Here is a 17,795-nt window from a genome sequence, read left to right on the forward strand (position 1 = left end):
CACTGCATATTTTCAGTGCAGTGTCTGCATTCTTCACTAGGCAGTGACTGCAGTGCATACGTGCATTGCAGGGCTGATGTGAAAACCATAAGATAGCTAAGTGCACTCATGTTCAAGCCCTGCTGACCTACATTGTGGAGACATATTCAAGAGTGTCCATTGCATCTTAATAAAAAAAAGGAAGACACAGGTAGAACTACATTGTGCACAAAAAAGCACTTCTTTTGCATCTAACCACCTTGTTCAAACACAGGAGAGTCCAAGACAGAGTTGCTTCTTGCCTTGTGCAGACAAGAATACACACGTCAAGAGAATCCGTCATTTTATTAATACTGGCACATCCTAATCATTCACATTACTTCAAGCTTGGCATGCTATGTCTGAACTATGAAACTGTAAGCATCTTTTTTAATTAGTTCCAGTAAAGTGTGCTGCATACAGGCTCCATGACTGTACAGAACTTCAGACCCAATTTATGAATGGAGATTGCACAATGATACAATGTTCGCACAGAGAAGCAACATAGTGGGGGCCCCTCTTCCCACGATAACATTTCCATTTCTATCAAAACAAAAGTTCAACGAGCTGAACAGTGACAAGCACAGATAACATGCGTCACATCTTCCGATTGCTACTCAAACCAGCTCAGCTCAAAGTCTGAAATGGATTTCTTTGGCCCTTGACAAGCTCTTAGTTTTCAGCGAAGGCATGAATAAGCCACCAAAACATGCACACCATTGGGGACTGCACCAGCAAAATCTATCGCATCATTACTATGCCTTAAACTTAGCAGCTTTCTCACGCACTCCCTTAGTTCTTCTCTTGACCACAAGTAAAGCCATGCAAGTGAACCCTATCAATACAAGGCCAAATGTGTTTTCACTCACAGCAGAGAACGTCAAAAGACAAATAAACTCGTGTTCAATGGCCAAAATTAAAGTACACATAGTTCCAAGCAACGTGTACTAAAGCTTGCACTAGCTATTTGCATGTTGCTGACTAAGCACTAGAGACTGCTTTCTCCCTTGAATTAGAGTAAGAAAAAGAAAATTCAACAATTGCAATACTCCCCAATGCAAATTTTGAGCGCAGCTTTTAACGCATTTTTAATTCGCAACATATTTCAGCAAAGAATTTGATTCTGAACAACAGAGTCCTCTTGGCGGTGGCGCTGTGCCTCTTGCTCCGGCAGCTCATTTAACAGCAGACAAAGCATTTCCACTGGTTGCATCGCTCATTGTTCAGAAAGAAAGCGTTAACACAGGGAACGCGGCGCTCGCACGGAGTGCATTCTCCAACGGCGGCAGCGCAGGCAAAGTAGCACATACACAGTAGGTCTAAAGCCCACAGCACCACCGTTTCCATGTATGGTATCGGTGGACACACTCGCCGTGTGCTTGGTCGCCGCCGTGAAGCACGTCTCGTGCAGCACTCCACTTTCCCCTCACCCTTTTGCCATATTTTCTTCCTCCGTGCTCGCTCATTCAGTTAAGCCAAGGGACGCCAACGCTCAATGCAGGAATGAGCGCCTATGAGCTGCGCTCTAAAAACAAAGATGACTTCCCTCAAGTTTCCATATAATGTCAATACACACAGCTAAGGAAAGTACTCATGTGCAAACAATCCCGTAGGTATTTTTTTTTTACACAGCAAGAAATGCACCTCATGGAAGAGGCCCCCATCCCCACTTTCTAGAACCTTCAGTTTCAACTAACCTTCTGCACAACAATCCCACTAACCACAAATTAAATGGAACAGACATTTGAAGTCGACGGCACGTGCACATTTCAACATATGTGTGCTATCCTCTGAATCTGCTCTTCACACCTCTTTACAATTGTTAGAGATGACCTATTATCAATGAACATTGAATAATACATGCATGTGTGTGTGTGTATATATATATATATGTATATATATGTAGCATGCCTTCCCATTGCCAGACAGCAGCAACACGAACTGGTGCATCACTCAAATTACCTACAAGTGGGGAAAAAAGAATTAAAGCACTGTTATACAGATGTGCATGCTTGGCATTATCTGGTCATTCTTATGCAGTCAAGTTTTTTTTTCATGTGGATTTTGCATTTTCCATTTTTTTTTTGTTATTTTATTTACAGTAGAAAAAAATAGGCGGAGGCAATGTCACTGCAAACAATTTCGAAGTATTGTGCGCTTGCAGAGACACCCTTTCCCAAAGTTAGGAAAGCCAGCAGTGCCCCGCAAGGTTACACGGCCTGCAACCACGTTTCTCGCCTATCCACAAGCACACGTCATAAAAACAAAAACAAAAAAACATAGAAAGCACTGATAATCAGTTGTTCACTTGCAAAGTCAGAAAGGCCATGCTGCCATCTTCAGGCAGCTGATGAAGTACCGAAGGTAATAAGCAGTTGCAAGTAAATGTACCCGAAGTCGCACAGGAAAAAATTCACAGTCGCCAGTTTTATAAAGCAGCCTTGATTGAATTATACAGGAAAAAAGACAGCAACTGCCCCAATTTGTATCATAGGATTCAGACAGATTAACTTCTCCATACATGAATGTTACTGCAGAGCACAACATATATCAGTATTTAAAGCCATCGGTTGCACCATTCATTAATCTTCCTGTAAAGACATTAAAGACAAACATTAAACCAGTCTAAACCATCAAAACTAAACCTTCCGTAGACACCTCTCAACATTGGCTTTGTGCAAAGTCGTGGCTTTATTGCAGAGAAAATCGCACCCAAAGAAGTCACCTCTCACAAGGTCAAGTTCTGCAGATTGCTACTGCCTGCTTCTAGTCCCGCGGCTGCATAGATGATGAATTTGTTGTCTTCTAGCGCAAAGGACAAGTATGGCCAAAGAGCGCCAGTGCACAGATGAGGCACCACAAAATTTTGAAACAGCAGCATTGGCAAATCCTGCAGGACAAGCTAACAAAACCAGCCGAACTCAATTTTCTTTCAAGCTGAAAGAAAATGTATGTATTTCATATCTGGGAACAATTAGTTGTCAATTTAAAAGGGGACATCGTATGTCGCCAGGAGGTGGTGTTTTCTTCCCTCCCACTTTTCGCTTGGATCACTCCCTTGCTTGCTAACACTCTGATCTTGGTAAAGGTGAAACTTCAGACATTTCAGAGCACCAATCTTATATCATACTGACTCAGCTTAATGTTTGGCTTTACCGTCCCAAGACTTCCCTCATACTTTCCGGTTCCTTGAGCCTTGCAGTGTGGGAGGTTTCAAGCGGCAGAGGGCATGAAAGGAGGCAGTTGCCCCTAATGACAGGACACAACAGTAGAGAAGTCGTGGCTGCCCCTGTCCCGTCTGCCTCCGACACTGCTAGTAGGCAAAAGGCTAACTGGCAATGGGTAGAACCACATTTGAAGTCCTCTTCCCAAAAGCAATGCAACATATAAACACTGCTACACTTGTCGTTGAACAAAATATTTTAAAATACTATCAAGACACCCAACAACCTCCACTGTTCACATTTTGTCTTTAACCAGCCTGGCAAATGCAGTTCGTAAAGTTCAGAACTGTATGTCACTGAAAGACAAAGATATGACCAAGAACTTTTTTTCATACACGAGTGATTTAGGAAGTGCTCAAAGACCCATCATCATTTTTGCATTAATATAGCAGCTTTCTTGTTATGTAGTGAAGATGCGGTGTTCAGAATCGGCCTCCGAAAATAGTGTCATAGTCCAACACAAACTAGTGTCATGCTAGCCTATTCGGCAGCAACAGCAAGCACAGTTCAGCATTAAAGGAACTCTCAAGAGAAATAGCAAGTTAGATTAAAAGATTACAGTCCCAATATGCCAAATGGGTGTCTAATTATGATCCAACAAATGGTTAACGAAGAAGGGTGCTAGCAGAAAAACTACAAACGATGGTGGTGACCCCAGCATGAAGTTCCCTTAGCAGCTCCTTGCTACCTCACCGACTGACAGCTTCTGCTCGGGGGTAATATTTTTTCTTTGCCAATGAATAAAGCTGGCATCGCATTCGAAAGGAAAGCAAGGAATACGTCTAGGCTGGGATAGTGCAGTGTCTAATTCAATGCTGTTTCGTTTCGCGATTTGTCAGTGGTCAGAGCAGTGCTCGACATATCACAGGGACTGGCCGGTCGAGAGCGGTGGACGATCAGAAAGGAATAGAATCGAGCGAAAGGAAGCCTTACACCATCCCTGCTATAATCATTCTCAAGAGCATTTCCAGTGTGTAGAACGGCTGTAATAAGCAGCAAGAGTGTGAAATCAATGTCACAATGACAAAAGTGCCATGACTTGTGCATGTAATTCAATGAGGGAAGTTTGGGCTTCCTTTTCGACATCGTTAATATACCTTTCTCCACCAACAGAAACATGATCTCAGCTCTTAAACAGCACTTTCCCAGACTCAAAATGGTTTAGTTTCCCGTTAGTCTCCCTTCAAACAGTATGGCAGCAGTCGAGATGCCTGCATAGCTACTGACGAAGACTAAAACAGGAACTAAGCAAAAGGAAAATTGCACCCGTTTCTAGTTTTTTTTTCCCACGACAGCCCGTAGGTGCTGTTATAAACATAGTCAATGTTGCTGCAGGCAGCTCACACTGCACTCCTGAAATGAACGGAGCACAGTTGGCAGTGAGTCGCAGTTATTTTTTTGTCGTTTTAAGCTGCCACAGTGTGCAGAATGAAAGCACAGCAAGCATGAAAATTCTAATTTCTAATTTTTGTATGCTAAGAAGTGTGAAAAGAAAGTGAAAAATTTACAATAAAATCCAACTGCGCTTGCAGTCTTCACACTAGCACTCTCTCAACACAGAACGTGCTGTAGTATCACTGATTAGCAACTTGCAGTTTCGAGACAACTAAGCTATCACCCCCACAGAAGTGTATTGTACAGCCACTTGATTACCTAGCAAGACGTATGACTTTGTCCATGTATTAAGGGGAAATCAACTCTATTAGTATTCAGTTCATGTAACTTCAGCAGTAGTATTTTATGGGGAAGAAAATGGCCACCAGGACCTGTTCAGCAGATATCTAATTGAAATGTTGCTCTACAGGCCTTTAGGCCAAATATCCACAGCTGTGAGCACTCTGATACCAATGAAGTGTCTCCCCCAAAAGTTGACAACCCAGTAGAACATCAAAAAAAAATACTTAATTCTAATGAAATGAGCTTTCATGGCATACTGCTGTCCAAACACTTTACGTCAAGGTTTTTAAAACCCATCTCACTTTCACAGGTGGCATGTATACTTGTTACGTGCATGTGTGAATGCTAGCGTGCAAGATCCCCCTCCAGTTAGCCCACCTCCAGTTACATGTCACACCTTGAAAACCTCATGAAAAAGCACTTGAGACACTTACAAAAAATAATTATGGCTTGTGTATGTTCACAATCTGGCAGTGTGATTTTCAACATCTCCTCACAAGTGCAACCAACATGAAGGAAGTTCATGTGATGGCATTCCCTAGTTAGAACGCTAGTTAGAACGCAACTGTTACCACAAAGGGGGCTCGAGTACAGTGGAGTGCACTGCAATGTGCTACCAAGAATACACCACAGCCTTACGCCACATTATAAAGAGGGTCCATCAAAGGCTATGCTAAGTACTGAAAGGGCTGAAAGTGCACTCAGCATTATATCTTCTTTTCTTTCTACCGCATAGTGGCAAAATGCATGCCAACCAAAAAAGAAAGGGACCCAGTGTTCCCCAAGGCATTTATCCCAAACTCGGCATAGAAAACCTGAAGTTGGAGTGCCTTTTCTTTTTGTTTCATACCACTTAAGCACGACAAAAATAGACCAGAAATTAAAGTTTACAGCAGATTCCAGGCACTGACATATTCAAACAGCTCTTTATGGAAGAGCTGCTATAAACAAAGCAAAATGCAGATTGCTCACTTTCCAGAAAAATTCCGGAACCAAGTACAACTCCAGACTCTGCTGAATGACAGTAGGCAAGAAAGAACTTGTGTCCAGAGAAAGATGCCAATGACAACACAACATGAAGTGGGAAAAGGGGGAGAGAAACAAGAAGAGAAATGGAGCAAGCATTTAAACTATAGCAGCACCAAAGCCGAAATACGTTACCACAGTTTCCAAAAACAGCATTGATCAACACCGACACCAGGCAACTCAAATTTCTCTTTAAACAGCGCCGCCCGATCACAAGCAGCTCAGGCGATTACAATGTGCATGACTGACGAGGTGCCCACATCATATATGCCCAGATTAAACTTCCACTTAACTTCATTCAACAGCCTAACTTGCCTCATGCACAACAAAAAGAAACGATGAGGACAGTGTGGCCAACAATAAGGATGAAATATCTGGAAGATGGGAGCAGGAGAAATGGAGCCTCAACAGTAACATGAAAAAGAAGTGCACACACAAAAGAAAGGACCATTCTTCCTTGTAGCACAAGATACCTCCCACATGACAACAGAGCATGGCACCTTGCCTCTCCACTGTGACATCAAACACCACTGGCTTCTTGAAATGCCCGTCTAAGCAAGTGCACGATCCAAAGATGTCAGTGGAAGGGTGAATGGAGGCTGGAAAAGCATTACAAGATTACCGCTGCATCTTAACTAAAAACAGACTGTTCAGTAAGACAGGCACAGAACAAGACGCAAGTGTACTTTTTAGGATGTGTAGCTGCTGCAGAAGAACAAAGTACAATCTGATCAACACTACAGCTGCGCGGCACCATGCAGCCAGCTTGGTCCAGGCAAATGTCATATGTCCATATTAGGACAGAGAAAAAAGAAAAAAAAAGCATTCATGCCTCTATATAAGTTGAAGCTTGATGAGAATGGCGACAGAGAAGCATAAATCACATTGACTGTTTCAACACAGTATTCACAAGAAGGAATTACTGGAACGCAAACAGCAGTCCCCTCTCTTTCAAAAGCCTGAGACCGAAAAAAGGGGCTTACTGCAATGAAATACTTAACACCTGATCCTTGAACAGGAGAAGTAACAAACAAGCAAAACAAACAGCGTATGAAGAAAAGTCGTAATTCACAATAGACAGAAGCTGGATGCACGGTTACCTCATTCTGTGCAGTGCAATACACTCCTTGAAGGCCACCTTGGCACCTTACTCACCAAATAATGGAGCTGCTACAACGCTGTAATGCAAAGCACGTCAATAATGCACTGCAAAATCCCATCTTCCACCAGCTCAAGCTTCCCAAGACATTGCACTACAGCAGCCTCTCTATACTTGCTGAACAGTTGCAAATACATGAAAACACTGTAGACAACAAGCAAACGCCAAGTACGCAATTGCTTGTCAGTCACCAGTGGCCTATCACAGCGACCCAGACAAACCTATCAAGGCATCCGAAGAAACAATGGCAAACAAAAAAGAGTGCCCCATTTCTCCATGTTAAGGAAGCTTGCAGTAACAAGGTACAGCTTGGGGCAAACAAGCCTGTCAGAATCCTCTCTTTCAGTCCTACACATAAATCTGTCTGTCCTGTGTCAAGGCCAGCCCAGCGTTGAGGCAGTGCACTACTTCCAACCAAGTCGTGACACACACACATATACTACATACAACCAGGTCAGAGACAATGAATGCCTTACAGGTAGTGTGCAAGACCATAAAAATCAGGGCCCATGCAAGTTCTAAGCAAAAGGCCTTTTCAGACACATGAAGACAAAACAGCCTCCCAGGTCTCCACAGCTGCCATCCACTGCCTCTCTGCCTGGACATGACCACTGGCGAGCAACCAACCCAATGCAAAACAACCTATATCAACCAACAAGAAAACTAGCAGATGGGACAACATTGAGGGCAAAGAACAGCAGCTGCAGCACAGTGGTGTCATGGCAGCACCACAGGGTGGGAGCAACGGGGACAGAGGGAGGGGGTAGCACTAGGCACAGTTGGCAGCAAACTTGAAAATGCAGGGGAGGGGATTCACAAGAAAGGGAGAAGGGCGCAGGAGAAGGCTGATGTGGCTTGGAGATAGGCTTCCGTGGAAGTGCAAAGTCGCCGTTAACTTGTCCAGGAGAAGAGAGGCTAAAGGCCCCACCACCGGGGCTAGCACTGGCGGTTCCTCCAAAAGTCCCGGTACTCCTGGTAGCTAATGGAGACCTTCTCACTCTGGTAGCGTGTCAGGTGGATTGACTTCCGCATGTCGTTGGAAATGGAGCCCTTGTAGCCACCCTTGCGCAGCAGAGAGTCTATTGTCTGCACATGGTCCCAGCCTGACAGGAAAGAAATCAACAAAACATGGTGCATTGCAACCTCAGCTTGGCGTGAACACTTACATGGACATCACACCTAAAAACATGTTGCACTATTTGCTGAAGGGGTGGTGCAACACTTTTTGAACATGGTAAGAAAACGTTTGCATACTGGAGACATTTCTGCCATGAACATGCAAGCCAAACATGATTCCATGCATACAGCAAAGAGCCTAGACTCTCGCATAAATGATCCCTTGCACTTTCCAGTTGCATTTGATGCTCCCTATATTAGGTATGTCCCATCAATGAAATGACAGACCTGCTGAATAGCCCATAGGCGCCAGTCATTGGGCGATTGTTCATGATCTTGAGTTACCCCACACACTTTTGCACACCCCTATGCATCTCGCACATCTTGTAACCTCTCTTTTGTCCTTCTCCAGCACCTTTCACAAAAGCCAAGCTGAAACTATTACCATAAGTGCACCATGGAAAGAAAAAGAAAGGAGCAACAAGCAGGACATTGCTATCAGTTCCACCTTAACTGACAGGGAACATTGTAAGGATCAACGAGAAAATGAAATATTGCCCACTTTATACCTTCTTTATTATGATATTTTCAAAAATTTCTGTGAGAATATGTTTACTGAAAAGTACTGGAATCAAGTGCATTCTGAGTTTTGATTAGTAGGCGCTACAAGGCCCCTTTAAAGACTTCAGATATGCAGTCCTAGCTATTAATGTCTTCTGGAGATCCAATTTCATCACAAAGCTACTGCACCTAGCATATGAATGCAAACTTGCTAAACACGATTCAGCTCCACCCAGTAGCACATGTTTGGTGTCCATTGTGCGGAGTGAAAAATTGAATAAAATCACCTCAATGTTCAGATGAGCCATGTGGGTACAACTAATCGTTGCCAATACAGTAAGCTTTCATTAATTCGACTCCAGTTAATTCAACACCAGGACCTCATGTTGGCCAGGTCCTGGCCAATACCCATCAATTTCTATGGGACCAAACCTTTTATTTCGATTCTGAAGTTCACCTTCACCAGATAATTCGAATTTCGCTAGTCATCATGCAGGCATTCCACCCCTATGCTGACCTTAGTGGCTACGTCAATAGCGGCAGTGTCCGTCTTGTCAGTGTGCTTAGGGTGCAAGGAATCCGTTGAACATGTCTCATCGCCCTTTGCAAACTCTTATTTTCGGTCGGCCAAAGAAAGATATAAAGTAAAAATGGTAGCTCACAATAGATTATTACAGTATTTACTCCATTCTAATGTACACTTTTTTCCCCAGTAAAGTCAGTCCGAATATTGCTTGGGCAGTGCTATCCGATACAAAACCAAAACCGCAGTCATAGCATTCGTATGCTTTACCATACAATGACGTATTATGGCAAAGCTGACTTTCTAAAGTGGTGTGGTGAAGTTAACTTTAGGAAACCGGATGCCTTTGTGCAACACATATTAGACCCTCGCCCATTTTTCTTACTATGAAATCAAATGCATGTTAAATTTCTAATTCGTTTAGGACCTTTAATGTCATTTCTACATTCATTTTCTACTTTGGATACAAGGAAGCTGGCATGCATTTGATTCGGGGGGGGGGGGGGGGGGGGTGTTGGAATTGGGTAAATATTGTCAAATCACTCCGCTGTGCGTTTTGGAATTTTTTGTGCATCTTGCTTAATTTGACATGCTGGATAATTCAACCAATTTTATTGGTCCCATCAGGGTCGAATTAATGGAAGTATACCGTACAAATATACAGCAGAACCTCATTGACACGACGCCATTACGTACTACGATTTCCCGTCGCGACCACTTCTGATCGAGAACACAAAAAATGACCCAATAGAGTTAAGCTTTATTTCTTACTGGTTCATTTGTTCTCAGAAAACACGATCTTTCGGCACCAAAGTTCAGTACATCGCCAAAATGCGATCGCATGTTACATTCTCTGGTACTAGATCCAATGTTAAAAAAGAAAACGTGCAAGGCGCTCACAATCGAGAACATCATATAGCTGCCCGCCATGGCAGCTTCACTGCATTACTTGCTTCGTCCATTCCACGTGAAAACGTCGGCGCGCACTCAGTTTCTTATTCTGGTACCGGCAAACCTCCTGGGTCGTCGAGCGCCTTATTCACAACTATTGCCGCCAAACCTATTGCAATAAGCATCTTCACTTATCTGTTTTTACAGCATGTAGGGCGTAGTGCTGTGGGTAGCGTAAAGGGGTTGTATTCTGCAACGATCCACTTCGGTTGTGCTACCGCATTGGACATGCGTTGGTCATCAGGTGCACGCTGATTAAATGGTTAAGCAAAATTGGATGAGCTGATTGAGCATAAGTCATCCAATTTTGCTCAGCCAGCCAATCAGCATGTGCCTGACAGCGATGCTATTGCAGAGGCACCACTGTTACCAAAAGTATTTGTCACAGAATACTTCCCCTGCATGCGTTTAGTAGGCGGTAATCCAACTGCGCCGCCATTTCCTGCTACAAGCGGCACGATGTGAGCGTCATGTTTCGCTTCAGTGGTATCTGACATCAGCCACCAGCTCGATTTTGTTTCAGTTTTCCATCGCAGCCTTAAAAGGACAGGGCAAGCCCTATTCAGCAAGATTTTAAACTGTACAAGGAAGACAGCATTTGAACAGGAACACAGACGCACACACAAAGCACATACTTCCAACTACCTTTATTTCGTGAAGGCAGAGAATTTATAAGGTTCTACACAATAGAAAAACAAGGAACAATCGCAAAGAAATCGTGCATGAGACAACACGAGAAGCCCTATACTTCCCGTTACCATTTACTTTTGGGCATATTGTGGTGCACTCTTTTCAGCAACTAATAGAGATATTGACTACATGTTTGCACCATTTTGTTCAGTACTTTATCTTCTATCTACCGAACCAAAAGTCCTTTATTATTATGCAAGAAAGTGGATTATTAACGATGTTTTTCTTCCATACATTATTTTATACGAATTTTTGTACATTTTCTTATCATCAAGCAAAAACTATTCATTGTACAGCCTTAATTTTGGTTGTGTATTTTGCCACATAACCATTCGGTATGCGCACAAAAAATCAGTGTGCTGTCCTGTCATACTGAAAATAATGGTACCAACATAATGAAAAAACTTGTTTTGAGCAAACTGAATTCAAAGTAAACAATAACTTCAATCCCATGTTTTTCACTCTGCCAAAATTTTTTGGCCCATTTTAGAATGAAGTGTGGTACTGGAAAAGATGCAGAAAACAATTTACAATCATATATATAAAAAAAAAAATTCTCCCATAATTTTCGCTTACCCTGTCCCCTGGAAACACTACACACCAGGAAACATTACAAAACCTACGTGTCTCGGGCTGGTGAAGCCCCACCAGCTTGATGCGCATCAGCGTCTCGCACACAACACCTCGCGTTATGTAAATGACAACTAAAGTTGATTGAGTCAGTCAAATTTTTTAGTGACTTCGGATTATACGTTTTCTTGGTTAGTACGTCTTTTCTCTACTTTTTTTTTCCTTCCCCAGAACGTATGAACGAGGTTATACTGTATATCGTACGAAATATTTTTGCAGCGAAGTTTACACATGGCCATCATATTAGCCACACAAATGCTAACCTGCAAAGTGAGTAGCAATCAACTATATTTTATTGCTTCCACCGTTTTGTCTAATAAAATACAAATGTATCATGCAATGGCAATCACAGTACTAGACGAAAATCAAGCCCCTATCTTCTCAAGTGCAACAGAAAAATTCGGGCACAATCCATCTCATGTGTCTGGCGCAGCATGGCCTTAGTTGCCTTTGTGCCATTAAGCCCAAACTAACCAACCAACAAATCCATCTCAGTATGACCGCCGCCATTAATGCGATTAGCATTGAAGCAATGTAGCAACACTGTATTGCTACCATCGGAATGCATCATGTATGAGGCATGTTGCAGCCGAGCTTCTTTTTAGTGCTTCCCTCTGGACATGTTGCACCATTTAGCGTGGCTGCCACAAAGCCCGCACGTGGAGTGTGAATGAATATGTATGACACAGGTTCAATCTTGCCCAGCACTTAAGATATTTAAAAGATATTGTAAAATATATATTTTTTTTCGTTCAAGCACAGCACATACCCAGGGACTCAAGTTGTCGTCAAAGAGGTTCAGTGGAGGGGGCACATATCCAGCAACATAAGAAGGCATGAAACAGGTCCACTGAAAAGTGGCACATACCCAGCGACCCAAGTTGGTCCAACAGTTGGTTTCAAACCTGGTTCCCTCAGCACAGCAGCCTGATGCTCTACCCGTTAGACCATGGACTACCCAGTGACCCAAGTTCGAGTGAAAGAGGTTAGATATGGATGGAACATACCAAGAATTGCACGAAGCTCCCATAAAATGCTAATCGCATTAAAAGCGTTTTCATTCTTTTACCTAGGAGCCACCCACAACAGTACTGCTGAAGAAAAGACATGTCTCATGCAAGATGTGACTTTTAACTGCATTTCTGTGACACTGGACATGAATATTCAGCAAAACAGCTCTAAACAGCAAACCCTACAAAGCTGACTGGTGCCTGCACATGAACCAGCTAATTCTACAAACATCACAATAACAGCAAAGCTATAAATGACACCCTAATAGTTTCAGAGCATTTCACGGGGATCAAACATGAACACGAAAACACCCTCAAAGCTAAACTTAGTATATGTAACTTTGCCTGAGTAAGTTCATTCTTTATGTGAACTGTACTTACAGATGTATGCCTCACCCCCGAGTGCATGCACTCAGCACTTGACTGGCCAGCAGATGTTCCGATCTCAAACCAGCATAGCTATTTCGACGCACAGAGAGTTGCAGCTAGCTTGAGCCCAGTGCACACAGGTTTAATAAAGCTTCAAGCCTGCTAGGTGAAGAGATTACAGCATGCCTTGGTGTAAAGGAAAGGCCACAACAAATGTTTAGTGTAATGATTCTCAATGCCGCTGCCACACTTGACGACCATTTACTTGCACTTAGCACAAGACTAACAAAGTAATGATGAAGTCATCATACAGAAAGTCCCTTCATGGAGACTAGCTTACCTTGCTCAGGGGCTACTTCGGGAAGGTAAGTGGCAGTGCGTTTTGAGCCTTTCTCAGTCAAAAACTCTATTCTGATACCGTGAATACCAATCTGCAAGAGAACCATGAGGTTTATGCAACTACACACACAATAAAATGCTGCAACACACTGAAAATCTTTGTGTCCAAAAATTAGGCAGTGCAAAGTTTTGCACTGCCATAGCAACGCCAGCCAACTGCCACTTATGGTGCGTACAGTCCAACTGGGTACTTAACAATCCCAGATAAAGCAAATCATTCTCTTTCTCAAACATGGGAAGCTTACTGACTGATACTCTTGCAAAATAACTCGCTCATAATTAACTGGACACTGGATATGTCAAACCTGGGGCCTTTACAGCCAGGCGAGGGATCTCCTTACCCAATGCTTCAAAGTGCACTTTACATGGCGGATGTGCTGCGCTGGTGCTGTGTTGACACAGGGGAAGTGGACTGGAGCTAGGGAACTGTCGAATCTCACATTGCTGTCACATTTGCAATCTTGTCGGCTATGATTGGCCGAACACATCACAAAAGTTTGTTTCAGTCCCTTATAGGAGAGTTTGGGTAATAATGAATTACCCGATATATTGAACTATTTTTGTGCACAAGCCTGTTTGTTATAGGTGGGCTCGACCGTACACCCCCACAGATGATGCATAGTGACAACAGTACATACACCTATACAGATAGGAACCAGATATTCATCTAGTTACGCTCTACGTTGAGTACAGCTACTACTAATATAGCATGGAAATACAGCAAGGATATTTGTTGTTTTGTACACTGGCACAACAAGAAAACACTAGCAGAACCTGAGCTGCCCTACCATTGCCTTGATCAATTAAAGCGAACATTTTGTCATTATGGTATGCAAGAACACAAGCCTTCCAGCAGAGTAGTGAAACAATGTTATGCATACAGGTGCTCCTTCTTAAGAGAACTTTTTTAGATCAACAACAATCAATGCCTTAATGGTTGGAATACGCATTACTGATGCAGATCTCATAATATAATGCACCTTCAATTCTTGTATGTATCCAAAATAAAATAAAGAGCTGTTAACAGAATGAATACAGGAATACACAAAGGGAACACACACATGACAACCTACCTCCCAGTCCATGTAGTCATTGCCGTCTTCAAAGTGCCGAAGAATGGAAACAGAGACGTGGAGTTTGTTGAATTCGTCCCTTGTGATTGGGCTGAAGCGGCTGTCCTTGAATGCACTGACACATCCATCACAAGCAGTAGAACCAGGAGAAAAACAAAAGTAGGCAAATAATGACGCGCAAATATCTATAATAAATCACAAAATATGTCTACCCCCCCCACACACACACACGCACATATATAAAAAAGGCAATGGTTTTCCAGAGCGGGCCTTTTGGCTTAGCTGAAGCTTTGCCTCACTGCATGCACCTAGTTTAAAGCTCTAAGCAATAACTTAATAGCTGAAGTTGAGCAGATGGAGAGCACGTTCCACTAGGCAGCATTCCCCTTAGACAGTGCAGGCATCAATACACAAACTAGTGTGCCATGATAAACTGCTATGCCAATGTAAAGATGTTTGCACACCAAAAACAACAAAATTGAAAGGAGTAAAAGGAACTCTACAACCCACCTGGTGACGGCGTACTCCCTCAGACCTGAGTGCAAGTGCATCGCATTGAAGGTACCAATGCAGCCTCTCAGCCTCTTGTCTTTACCGATGTTCCAAGTCACAAATAGCGGGCTTTGAAGGGGGAAAGAGAGTCCCAGATTGTTCAATTACACAAATAAGGGAGGGGGAGGGGAATCAGAAAGAACATCCCCTACACAAGGGCAAATAAACGAAACTAATGCCCTCGTAATTTTGGTTTGGCCTCTCAGATTTGAAAGTGACCATTCTGCCAGCAACTGGCATCAATGCCCTCCTAGTGGGAACCTCTCGCATACATGGTTCACAAGAAACCTTGTGAGCAACATATATGCACATTTAGGTTGCATGAACAGGTGTACATTCCAAGAGAATGATGTGCTCCAAATCAACAACTCTTAAAACCTGCTACAAAAGAACAAAACATGCAACCCACATATTGCTTTGTGCAAGTATTTAAGCTTAGTAACTCGTGGTCATGAGATGCATGAATACTTCTTTAGCATCAGTGATATGTCTTGCCCAGTATGAACATTTCCAAATGCTGGCATTACAAATGCAAGTGTGCATGCATCATTTGTAATTAAGTAGCCATAGACAGGTGCCGCCAGCACGATGGTGCAACATAAGCAAAAGTAAGGGAACAGACATGCAAATGTTAGCATGTACTCCCTCACAAAAGAAAATGCCGGCTGCTAGCAGAATAGGTGCATGCATTTTTTTAGGTGACACAGTGACCATGTCACAAAGCATTAACAGCTGACCTTACATGAAAAAGCTGTAAGGAAAGAAATTCATGGGCTCAGTGAGGCTTGGTTATCACTTTTGGCTGCAACAATTCAAGAAACCATAGCAACTACATTGCAGGCCAGTTACAACCATGTGTGATAACCCAAGTGAAAGAACCCACAAATGTAAATTGTTACAAAATGTTCACTTTTTACTGCACAATTTTTCGGGGATGTGGGGGGCATGAACATACTAATCTGGGACAAAAGTACAGATAGGTGTCTGTGTTCATGTTTAGATGGCCAGTCAAGCACGAAGATGACATCTGAGAAAGAAACAAAAGAAGTGGCAGCAGTGTGAATTCTGCGTCCATCTGCAACAATGCTTCGTCCTATGGGTAGGGCATGTAAGCATGAAATGCACTATGGTTCTGCTTGGTAAAAGTATTAACTGCCTTTGCGTTATCGGCTTTCCAAGGCGTTTTCACAGTACCAAGTGACAAACAGCCGAGTACTATCGTAACCTAACGTTTTGCAGTACCTCGCACTTGGACGACACCATGCGTTTACAAAGGTGCACTTCGGTGGCAGTGAATCGGATACATGAAGAAACGCTAATCTGTATTCCCACATTATGCACGATGCTTGCTCTTCGAGGTTCATAGAATTAAAAAATATATATATAATAATAATATCGACGAACCGTGGTCTAAAGCCTTGTGAAAGGCGAAACCATTTGACAAGCCAGACTATCGCATAAAAAATAAAGCGTTAATTGCTTACGGGCTTTATCACAGCGCGGTTGCGTGATTTCACCCTCACTCGGGTCAATCGATCGTGAGTGAACAATCAACTACCTCTACTGTCAGGTCTCAAAACGCTAGCATATGCGGATGTGTTTTCTTCGAAGCAGGGCCATTAGGAAACACGACAAGGTGGTATTTCGGGAGCCTAGCAACACGAAGGGCGAGGACCTTTGCTTTGCAGACAGCCAACAGAACCAATAAAACAACAAAGCATGGCAGGACGTGAGCGTACCGAGGCTATGTTGCGACATGAAGCACAACCAGGCTTCTCATCGACTTATGTTTCGGCACACTTCTGCCACCGTTATGCCCCGTTTCCCAAACAATGAAAAATGTGATGCGCTCATACTCCGCGAACCTAAATTTAAGCCTACGACCTGACAAATTGGACAAAATCGGAAAAAATAGACAAAAAACCACGAGCTACTTCAATGAAAACTCGTGGTGCGAACTGCTAGCGACCAACTTTTGCTGTGGTAATGTGATCAGAAAGTCATAAGAGGGGGGCAAAAAGATGTTAAAAGCTTTGTTTCACAAGTAATGTCGCCACGAAACAGCTGGTGGCGAGAGTAATGCCTTTGTTTGGAGGTAAAATCAGCTGACAACTGTGTTACCTGGCCCACGCAAGCTCGTGGCTTAGCGCATTGGGAACGGATTTATAACGATGAAGAGAGCCACAGACGGCATTATTACGGATAAACACACGCTCAGGACACAAAGGAAACATACTCACTAGCATTCGTTTGGGAAATTGGGCGGCTTGGGCGGCTCGTACTGATTGAGATGGCAGTAAAGCACATCGAAGCAAAAGAAACACATTTCTACACAGACTACCATGCCATTCTTGTAGTGGCTGGGGTGGAAGTGATTCGGATGCACAATTGTCCCATTACAACATGGGGATGAATTGTTATTCATTTTTTGCTTCTTGGCTCCACAACAGCCAGCCGCCATGGCTTCGCCCTAAACTTCACCGCTCGTCTGCTGAGAGGCGCTGGCTACGGAAGCGTGTGGCCTCGGCTACAACTGCTTTTTGCTTGGTCGCGATCACGTGAACCTTGGGCGGCTTTCTATTGGTCGAGAGTTTCGCTGTCAGCTGTGACGGCTGAAAAGCATCCCCACATGCATTGCCAGCTGCACGCATACGCCGACGCGCAGGCACGATTTTCGTGCAAGGAGCGCGAAGCGTTCGTTCAGCCAATTGGTTGGGTGTCCAATGTCGCGTAGACTTCAGGCGCACTTTGTCACGAAGCCCGGCCGTATTACGTGCGCGCCAGAAAGTTCGAAGAAATCGCTGGAGGCAGCATCTG

The 17,795-nt window shown here is 43.4% G+C and overlaps 1 protein-coding gene across 2 annotated transcripts; it reads right to left on the bottom strand.

The window, feature by feature from the left end:
- Window positions 1-305: 305 nt before the first annotated feature.
- Window positions 306-17,498, bottom strand: LOC126541517 (nuclear protein AMMECR1). 2 transcript variants are annotated; one of them, XM_055076703.1, is made up of 6 exons: window positions 17,219-17,498; window positions 14,937-15,047; window positions 14,427-14,541; window positions 13,295-13,385; window positions 12,444-12,529; window positions 8,118-8,207 (listed from the first exon to the last, which is right to left on the bottom strand). In XM_055076703.1, the coding sequence occupies exons 1-6, from the start codon at window positions 17,437-17,439 to the stop codon at window positions 8,184-8,186; spliced, it is 648 nt and encodes a 215-aa protein (XP_054932678.1). In that variant the 5' UTR covers window positions 17,440-17,498; the 3' UTR covers window positions 8,118-8,183. The 2 variants fall into 2 exon arrangements, with proteins under 2 accessions (XP_050044262.1, XP_054932678.1); XM_050188305.3 differs by lacking the exon at window positions 12,444-12,529 and having other exon boundaries at window positions 306-8,207; window positions 17,219-17,493.
- Window positions 17,499-17,795: the final 297 nt, after the last annotated feature.

This window comes from Dermacentor andersoni, chromosome 2, assembly GCF_023375885.2.
Source record: "Dermacentor andersoni chromosome 2, qqDerAnde1_hic_scaffold, whole genome shotgun sequence".
Taxonomy (NCBI): domain Eukaryota; kingdom Metazoa; phylum Arthropoda; class Arachnida; order Ixodida; family Ixodidae; genus Dermacentor; species Dermacentor andersoni.